The sequence below is a fragment of the Moschus berezovskii genome, chromosome 12 (genome assembly GCF_049115385.1).
Source record: "Moschus berezovskii isolate FMDL1 chromosome 12, NW_MosBer_1.0, whole genome shotgun sequence".
Taxonomy (NCBI): domain Eukaryota; kingdom Metazoa; phylum Chordata; class Mammalia; order Artiodactyla; family Moschidae; genus Moschus; species Moschus berezovskii.
This window is the reverse complement of record NC_142471.1, coordinates 86,433,427-86,443,549: the sequence shown is the minus strand read 5'-3', so window position 1 is coordinate 86,443,549 and position 10,123 is coordinate 86,433,427. Positions and strand designations below refer to the sequence as shown.

The following is a 10,123-nucleotide window of genomic DNA, read 5'->3' as shown; positions in this document are numbered from 1 at the left end:
ATGGCTGTGGGAAAGAAGAAATTAATACATCCCCTCCCCGAGGATGACCAAACCAGGAGATATTTTGCAAGACTTATGAATTGTGGTGTTGGAGAAGACTCTTGAGAGTCCCTTGGACTGCAAGGAAATCCAACCAGTCCATCCTAAAAGAAATCAGTCTTGAATATTCATTGGAAGGACTGATGCTGAAGCTGAAACTCCAATACTTTGGCCACCTGATGCGAAGAGCTGACTCATCTGAAAAGACCCTGACGTTGGGAAAGATTGAGGGCAGGAGAAGGGGACGACAGAGGATGAGATGGTTGGATGGCATCACCGATTCGATGGACATGGGTTTGGGTGGACTCCAGGAGTTGGTGATGGACAGGGAGGCCTGGCATGCTGCGGTTCATGGGGTTGCAGAGACGGACACGACTGAGCGACTGGACTGACTGATGGCCTTTATACATTGTTCCCTGATCTCCTCTCTCTCTCTGTTCCATAAAAGGAACTAGCACCCACACCCCATAAGACAGTGCTTCAGGGCATTAGTCCACCATCTCCTTGGATGCCTGACTTTCCAGATAAAGTCACTATTCCTTGCCTCAACACCTTGTCTCCCAAGTATTGATGCTCAGTGGGATGACCAGACTGAGCTTGGACTTGGTAACAGATTCAGTGATTCAAAGAGCCCTAGCCATATCAAGCGGAGAAGGCAATGGCAAGCCATTCCAGTACTCTTGCCTAGAAAATCCCATGGATGGAGGAGCCTGGTGGGCTGCAGTCCGTGGGGTCACTAAGGGTCAGACACGACTGAGCGACTTCACTTTCACTTTTCACTTTCACACATTGGAGAAGGAAATGGCAACCCACTCCAGTGTTCTTGCCTGGAGAGTCCCAGGGACGGGGGAGCCTGGTGGGCTTCCGTCTATGGGGTCACACAGAGTCGGACACGACTGAAGTGACGCAGCAGCAGCAGCAGCAGCAGCCATATCAAGGCTGCAGCTCCAGGCTGCAACTCTGTTTCAGAGGTGTGATCAGCTGACAGTTCCCAAAGATTGTCAATCTCTGCCCACAGCTCAGTACCTAGAACAACCACAGCTAGAGCTGGGCCAGCTCTCCACCCTGGGGGTGGATGTGAAACTCACCGCAGCCCCGAATGATCTGTGCACTGAACCGCCAACACCATGTCTTCCAGGTGGGACGTTTTATTTGTTTTACAACCATGAAAACATAGGATGGTGGCTGTGACGGCAAACATCTCTGAAGCAGGAATCGACCAAGCCGCACCCGCCCACCCCAGCGGGTCCTTCCATGTGTCTCTCACACAGTGTCCCTGGGCCCCTCTCTTGACCAGTTCAGGAGGGCTGAAAGGAGAGGTGGAATGTAGCAGGATCACCATTGGCAAAATGGGAGCAGAAGGAGAACTTGGAGGAACAACGGATGAGAAACATATTACAGAAAACCTCTTCTACTGTGTGATGAGGTCAGGGTGGAGGAGCGCGACCTGGGCTCAGTGTCCATCCCCTGAGATTGGGGTCATACGGGGCCCTCGGTGATGCCCTCCAGGGGCAGGCTGGGCGCGCTGTCGGCCGTGGGCCTCTCATCTTTCTTCAGCGAGGGCGGGACTCGGAGGCTGACGTAGGGTTTGTGACAGGCTGTGTTGGCCAGAGGCGGGTAGTGCTGTCTGTAGCAAATGTAGGCAAAAATGAGGCCAATGACTCCGCCAACAAAGGAATCTAGGACAGAAGAGCAGAACCGGGAGAAATGCGTTATGATTCATTCAAATGAGGCCATTTGTGTTTTCCAGAAAGCACTTTCCTACCGATTTCAGTGACTGGTTTGCCGATGAAACCCCTCGAAAGACTATATGGGGAGAGAAATGACACTGGAGGTGTACATCTTGGTGGCCTCCGCAAACCCTTACCATTGCTAGAACTTAAACATCCCCTTTCCAGTGGGTACTTGATTCTTCTCGTTATTGATGGAGTACGCAGCAGAGCATGGCACAAACTCAGAATTGCATTCTTGATTTTGAAAATCAATTCTAAATTCTGGAAGAAAAATTCCAGCCATCTCCATGGGATGTAAATAACCGTGGGGGCTGTCATTTTTCTTTAGCAAGTTTCTGCTGGAGTCCTGCAATGTTGCTGGTGCACCACAGAAAGCCAGCTGGCATGCTGGCCTCCTCCTTAAAGTTAAGTGATTTCCCAGGGATAGAATAAAACTTCTGAGTCGTAAAGTGAATACAACATTTTATGCTGCACCAGAGTAGGCAAATTCAACACTCCCAGTGGAAGGGGCCTAAACCCTCCAACAAGCTGCAGATTTTATCAAGCCAGAGGATGTGGTGGGGGGCCCCCCGCAGACAAGGTAGGAGAGGGAACCTGTGGGCAAAACAGGCCCTTCCACCACCTCTGGCGACCCCATGCTAAAGAGGGCATTCAGCTAGTGTCCACCAGAGACCCCATGAAAGTGGCCCACCCCAACAACCCTCACTCTGTGTGTACATGTGTGTGTGTGTATGTACATGCCCTTTAAACTGTGTCTATGGGTTTATTCTTGCCAAAAAGATCATAATGGATAAACCTCCCCTGCCAAGAGAAACTTTGATTTCTCATGAAGGTCGCTGCCAGGCTGAAGTGTCATCCTCCAGTGGGGGGTTTCCCCTTTCACCGTCATGATCTCGTTGAATCTCCCACACCTGCTATGGGCAGGGATACACTTTCTCATCTCCTCGGGATGAGAACAGCAAGTGGTGTGTTGAGCTGTGTGATGATGTCACATTAGCACTGGAATCTCTGCTCCACCAGGGCAGGGGCTCTGTGAGGCTTGCTGGCTGTTGATTCCTCAACACCAGGAACAGCACTTTGCTCATCTCCTGCAGAATTAAGTTGGTGAAGGGAAGTGGCTGAATGAATGTTGCTTAGTCGCTAAGTCGTATCCGACCCTTGCGACCCCATGGGCTGTAGCCCTCCAGGCTCCTCCGTCCATGGGATTTCCCAGGCAAGAATACTGGAGTGGGTTGCCACTTCCTTCCCTGGGGATCTTCCTGCCTCATGTCTGCTGCATAGGCAAGCGGATTCTTTACCACTGAGCCACCAGGGGGGCCCAGATGAATGAATCCGTGCACAGTAACTGGGAGCTGTCTTGTGTTGTCCCCATTCCTCTCTTCCGCTCTCTGAACCTCTGTTCCCTCACCAGGAATAGGTGCTTGGCAGCTGAGAGTCTTTCTCATATGAATGTTCTAGGAATTTGGTCCCCAGGGTCACCCTACTGAGAACAGCCTGCAGATCATTATGAAACTCTGCTGAGCATCTTCAGAAAATAGGTCATATCCTTGATTGGGATAAGATAACACCTGTAAACAAAAGTCATTCTAACAGGCCAGAGAGACTGAATAACTGGCTCCTTCCTCTGCATAGGAGTGCAGACATGGTGCAGCCTTGGCCACCACCTGGCAGAAAGAGGAGGAAAAGAGATTAGTGGCCACTCAGCCCTGATGAGTAGCCACCAAAGAAGAGGAGTGGGGAGCACGACTTGTGAGGTACAGTGAAACCCAGGTGCCCAGCTCTGCTCCCAGAGCAGATGCCTGGGGCCACGGTGAGTTATCCAGCATCTATTTGAACCCCGGACTTGAGAATCCTCTTGGCTGAGAAATCCACCACAAAGACGCTGTAGACCCCACCAGGGCAAGTCGCTGCGCCTCCGAGCCTCAGTTTCCCCCACTCTCAGATGGAGATCATTCAATATCCAGGTCATTTAGTCAGCACAGTGATTTGATGAGATCTGCTTCTGAACAGTGCATACCCCAAAATAAGACCTTGAAACGCAGTATCTAAAACAACAGTCTCAGACTTCTATGGAAGTCCAGTGGTTAATGCTGTGTTTCCAATGTAGGGGACAAGGGTTTGATCCCTGGTCAGGGAATTAAGATCTCACATGTTGTATTATGTAGCAAAAAATATATATTTTTTTAATTAAAAAAAAATAGTGTCCATCACTGTTATTCTGTTCCTCTCCAGCACTGCGTGCTGTTGCTTCAGTCGTGGCTGACTCTTTGTGACCCTCTGGACTGCAGCTGACCAGACTCCTCTGTCCATGGGATTCTCCAGGCAAGACTACTGGAGTGGGTTGCCATTTCCTCCTCCAGGGGATCTTCCCAGCACTACTGGGGACTTTCTAATCCTTCCCCATCCTTCTCGTCACACAATAACTCAACAGTCTCTAGTTGCCATCTCTTTAGCATGGCCACACTTTCATAGCATTTTAAATAAACTCATGAACTTAAAAAAAATGGTCACCCAAGAAGTTGGAAAGTAATAATTACTATGCATTCCTCCGTGGGGTCATGAGGCATAACCAATGTGATTAAGTCAAGTTCCGCAAATGGATAAACTTCATGCCGCCTGTGGGCAGGGGCCTGTGCCGGGAAATGTGCCAGGCTTCTTCATGCACAAAGTCCTAGAGACACACCACTGTTTTGTTTTCCTAATAACCCCAGAGAACAGGCCCATGGGATACTACTTTCATGAGTATCTGAAATGACCCAGGACATCTGTGCTTGAGTCACTGACTATTGAACAGACCACACAGCAAAACCTATAAATAATGCCACTTGACTTTTATTTTCTGTGACAAGGCATTTGTCACACGCACAAGGTGCATCATGGACCAAAAGATATCAAATCATTCTGAATGTACGTTCCCCAAGCTCACTGATGTGGCAGCAAGCCAGAGCAGGTGACTGCTGTCAATGATGTTTTCCCATTTAATAGAATGAGTTAAAAGTGGTATGTAGGTGCCACCACAGTTATTAGAAGCAACTAAGGCAATGGAAGGTCTAGCAAAGGCGCCTTCCCAGCAGTTATTCAGGGCTTTGTTTATCACAAAGATGGTGAATAAGATTTAAAAAATGACTTAGTTAGAGAGAGAGATTGTCATTAAGTGCCACTTGATGAAATCCCATTTCCATCCCACAGAGCATGTGCTTAGAGAAAAGCAGACAGGAGACAAGCGGCCCCTGTTAGGGAAAAACTGCTTGGGATTGACTTCACCCCAAATATGGTCGCACGGGACTGGAGGGCTCAAAGGGGGAGTGTGTGGATCTCTGTGTCCCCAGAGTACACAAGCTGTGGTCTCTTCACTCAGCATCGATGTGATTCATCCATCACGTATTTCTCAAGGGGATCGGGTGTCAGGAGTGATGCCCAGTACCGGAACACGAGGCTGAACAAAACAGATGTGTTCCCACTCCTCGGGGCTAAGATGGACACAGAGAAGTGGCAGCCTTTATCAGTGAGCGGTAGCTGTGGTGAGCGCCAGGAAGGAGAAGGCGGGTCTTTGAGATCAGCCAGCAGAATGGTCTGGCTTGTCTGGATCGGGGGAGTTTTGCTGAGGATGAGACCTATGGGTCAGCCCTGCAGGATGAGCAGGTGCAAACCAGCCGGGTAGGAAGTGGAGGCAGGGATGGCAGGGGAGTCTTCCAGGCAGAGGAAGGAAGGGGCGTGGCCAGTTTGAGAAACTGAAAGGAGTGGTCCATCTTCTCCCACAGAAGTGTGTCTTTATAATTCTGTAGGACATAAGTTGACCAGGCCTCTGGTGTGGGCTGGAGAAGATGGGTTTCTATGTCTCCTTGGGGCTCTGTTGAGGACCGGGGCCTCCACTAGCTTTCTAGGCTGTTGTCTGTGCACCTCTCAGCTCACATCTACCTGTCAGTGTTAACTGCCCCTCGAGGGCCTCATCTTCATTTCCCCAGAGCCCAGCATCTGTGTGCACGTGTGTACGTGCAGTCACTAAGTTGTGTCTGACGCTTTGCAACCCCAGGAACCGTAGCCAGCCAGGCTCCTCTGTCCATGGGATTCCCAGGCAAGAATACTGGAGTGGGTTGCCATTTCCTCCTCCAGGGGATCTACTCGACCCAGGGATCGAACTCCGGTCTCCTGCTTGGCAGGCTGATTCTTTACCACTGGGCCACTCGGAAGCCCAGCCCAGCGGTTATTATTCAGTAAATGTTGAGATGCCCCGAACAACATTTACAAGATGCACTAAAGAATAGATACCACAAGACACAGAAGGCCACATATGATGTGATGCCAGGAAAATGCAATGTCCAGAAGATGGAAATCCATAGAGAAAGAAAGTAGATTTGTGGTTGCTGGGGGCTGTGGTGGCCAATATGATTTTCTGGAATCAGACAGTGGTGATGGCTGCACAACTCTGAATATACTAAAAATCATTTAATTGTACACTTTTTAAAAGGGAGAATTTATGCATTATGAGTTATGAATTACACCTTAACAAAGCTATTTGAAAGGGGAGGTTAGAATCAATACCTAGAGGACTCCAATGGTAGTAGAAAGAGGGTTAGACTTTGAATCAGGAGACCTGTATTTCAATCCTTACCTGGAAAACAAGCATGACCTCAATCCCTTCTCATGAGGTTGAAGGGCAGGAAGAGATCTCGTGGAGTCTGGCCTATTGAGGTGCCAGTACTCAGCTCCGGCACCACCAAGCAGAAAGTGTTCTGATGACGTGCTATCAGGTCCCTGGGAGGAACACAGCCCTCCCTGTTGCCATGGCAACATCCAACATCACTCAGCTGGCTTACTTGGGATCTTGTATGCCTTGGGCTTTATGACCCAAGACCCTCGGGTAAAGACTATTTCTGGAAAAATCAACAACCTCACATGATTGTTTCTGTTCTTTTTATTCTACTACTAATAATGCATCCCGTTTTTGTGACTTTGAGCTTCTGTAAAAGAACTAACATAGAGAGTGCACAATCTACCTGCTACACTGTAAGCTGGCAGGGCAGCACCAAGTCTGTCCGCCTCGATACTGCGCCTCCGTCAGAGAATACGCCTGACACACAGGTCCAAGAGACATACTGAAGAGTGAGTGGATGGTTTTGGAAGTTCACTTTTTGGTTCATTTTTGAAGAGAAAGAACTTACACAGAGTAAGAATAATCTTAGTAAAACCAGTACACAGAGAAAATAAAATTAGTAAGAAAGGAATATGATTTAACCAAAATTATTAATTCCTGCATTCCACACTTATGTACTGAGCACTGTTAAGCATTAAGAATTGTTCCTCCAAAAGATACGCTGAAGACCTAAACCCCAGTACCTCAGAATGTAACCATATTCGGATATAGAATCCATACAGAGATAATCAAGCCCAAATGAGATCAGCAGAATGGGCTCTAATCTGACGGGTGTGCTGATAGAAAGGGGAAGTTTGAACACAGAGACAGATACACACAGAGGGAAGGTGACGTGAAGAAAGTTAAGGGAAATGCCATGTGAAGACAGAGGCAGAGATTGGAATTATGCTTCCAGAAGGTGAGAACTATCTGGGGCTGATCAGCTGCAAGATGCAAGGAAAGCCCCTTGCCGGGCACGTGTCAGAGGGAGAGGGGCCATCAACACCTTGGCCCTGGGCTTCTGGCCTCCAGAACCATGAGACAGCTTCTATTCTTCTATTCAGTTTGTGGACCCTGGGAAACTAACACAAGCACCTACTATGTGCCATACCAGCAAGAGAGACACAAATCCTTCCCCGCGGGGAGAGTGTATTCTAGTACAGAGAGCAGCAAACTATGCGAGCCATTCATTCAGAGGCTGGTGTCCACGCCATCATCACCCACTCGAGCAGTTACAATAGAGACCACACGGCCCGCAGGAAGCCCAAGACGGTGACTCTCTGACCCTTTACAGAGGACGTGTGCAGACTCCTGTGCAAGTGGATAAGAACAGACAGTAATCAATACCTAAGAAATCACTGGGGCTTCCGCAGTGGCTCAGTGGTAAAGAATTTGCCAGCAATGCACGAGACACGTGTTTGATCCCTGGGTCAGGAAAATCCCCTGGAGGAGGGCACACCAACCCACTCCATGATTCTCGCCTGGAGAATCCCATAGACAGAGGAGCCTGGCAGGCTACAGTCCATAGAGTCGCAAAGAGCTGGACATGACTTTAGTGACTGAGCATGCAGGCAGGAAATGACCGGGTTTGTCAGAAGGCGGTGGATGAGCGAGGTGAGCACCTCAGAGAGTGTGGGACTGGGCTGCGCTTTCAACAGAGTGGCCACGATAAGACAGCCTCACTTGAGCTAAGATCAGGAGGAGGGAAGGGAAGGAGCCGCACACACATCTGAGAGAAGCGCATTCTGGGCACTGGAGACAGCCAGTGCAAAGGCCCTGGGGTGGGAAAGCACTGGCATGAGCAAGAGGGGCAGTGCAGAACACCATCAGAGAAGCAAGGACTGCGGGGCCAGGTCTCAGAGTCGCTGTCGGACCTGGGCTTTGATGCTGACGGACACAAGGAGTCCCCGGGGCAGAGAAGCAGGTACCACATGTGACGGGGTTTAAAGGCTCTTCCTGGCTGCAGTGAGAGGGGCAGGGGAGAAAGGAGGGGAGACGGTAGCAGGGCTTCTGCAGTAACCCAGGCAGCAGGTGATGGTGGTCTGGACTACAGTGGGCAAAGGAAGGTGGCTTCTGGAATTATTCTGAACATAAAGTCAACAGCAGAAAGCACTGTTAAATGAAGCCAAGTTGTCACGAGACTTGGGAGCAGCCAACACCTGTCTTCCCTGGGAACTAAGCAATGAGGGAAGCTAGGGCAGAGGGCAGGGGGCCTGACTGAGAAAGCCTCTCAAGGCCCAATGCTCTCTGCCCAGTGGATTTTTTTTTAAATATTTACTTATTTGGCTGCATCAGGTCCTAGCTGCAGCATGCGGGATATTTGTGTGATGAGTGGGCTTCTCTCTAGCTGAGGCACGTGGGCTCTGCAGCTGTGGCACGCAGGCTTAGTTCCCCCGTGGCATATGGGATCTTAGTCCTCTACCTAGGCAATGAACCCGCATCCTCTGCACTGAAAAGCGGATTCTTAGCCACTGGCCCATCCAGGGAAGTCCCTGTTTAGTGCGTTCTGATCCCAGAAAGGGAGTGGCCTGGGCCTGCTCAAGCCCTCTGCAGGGATGCCCCAGGTATGGTGGCAGAGATGGGTGGATTCACCAGCAGTCAAGGCCCAGAGGTCCCAGACCCCAAGCAGCATTAGGCAGCTGATGATAAATGTGAATGCAGACATACCACACGGGCAGCCAATTGTGGAAGGAGGAAGAGATGAGATCAGTTCACCTGGGAAGGAGAATCTTGAGGGAGGAATTTAGCGCTCCTGTTCTATGTAAGGCTGATGGCTTTTGGCGGGAAGCATGATATAGTTCCAAAGTCTCTTTTTTCAAGTTACTTCCTTTAGAGAATCTTAACAATCAGAGATTGTTTCTGATAGCCCAGGGAGGACTGGTGAGCAGTGTGTCCCTCAACTGTGTGTGTGTTGGGGGGTGAGTGGGAGTGTGTGAGGAGGCAGCAGACTCCGCCTGGCTTGTTAGTGTGGCTCAGGTAGTTAGGTGCAGGGTGCTCACTGTGCTGCTCAGCCATGTCTGACTCTTGTGACCCCATGGACTGTAGCCTGCCAGGCTCCTCAGTCCATGGGGTTTTCGAGGCAAGAATACTGTAATGGGTTGCCATTTCCTTCTCCGCTTAGGCTCAGTGCCCTCATCCTCAAACACCCCATCTGCAGAGACCAGACACTACACCTGAACTCCTTGCACATCACAGACCCTTCATGGCCGAGTCAGGAAACCTGGCAAAAGCAGTGGCGCCATCTTGAGATTTTCAGGCCAGTCAAACATGGTTTCTATGACTGACACAGATGCGTTCGGGAACAAACGACCGCTTCCTCCCTTGAGACTTGTTTCTCTGGATTACATTCAGACCGAGGTGCCCTTTCTTATGACGAATCACTACCTGAGGCACTCAGGGCTGCTTAAAATGAGCTATGGTTAGAGAGTCAGTGTTGGTTAGAAGGTCACGTGCGGGCAGAGTCACATAAAGAAACACTGGAGGCAGATGCAAGGACCTGAGGGCAGAGGGAGCTCACTGTGTCCGCTCGTGAGAAAAGCAGCACCCTGCTGCCACGTCCAGCCCTAACTGTCCACTGGCAGGACGCACAGACCCACGAGACTACGAACCGAGGCAGAAGGCGGTTCAGGGAGGTGCGCGGTTCCTTCTGTGCATTTTTCTCCACAGATGTTCCCCCAAGCGTGGGAATTCTCCAAGTTTTAATGACAAAAACACATGG

General features: G+C 50.0%; 1 protein-coding gene across 1 annotated transcript in view; it reads right to left on the bottom strand.

Moving 5' to 3' along the window:
- Nucleotides 1-1,269: 1,269 nt before the first annotated feature.
- The window catches only part of PLPP4 (phospholipid phosphatase 4), a 167,818-nt gene continuing 158,964 nt past the window's right edge, over nt 1,270-10,123 (bottom strand). Inside the window, exon 7 of the mRNA XM_088842539.1 lies at nt 1,270-1,718. Within this exon, the coding sequence (XP_088698665.1) occupies nt 1,519-1,718 (200 nt within the window). The 3' untranslated portion in view covers nt 1,270-1,518. The remainder of the gene's footprint in view (nt 1,719-10,123) is intronic.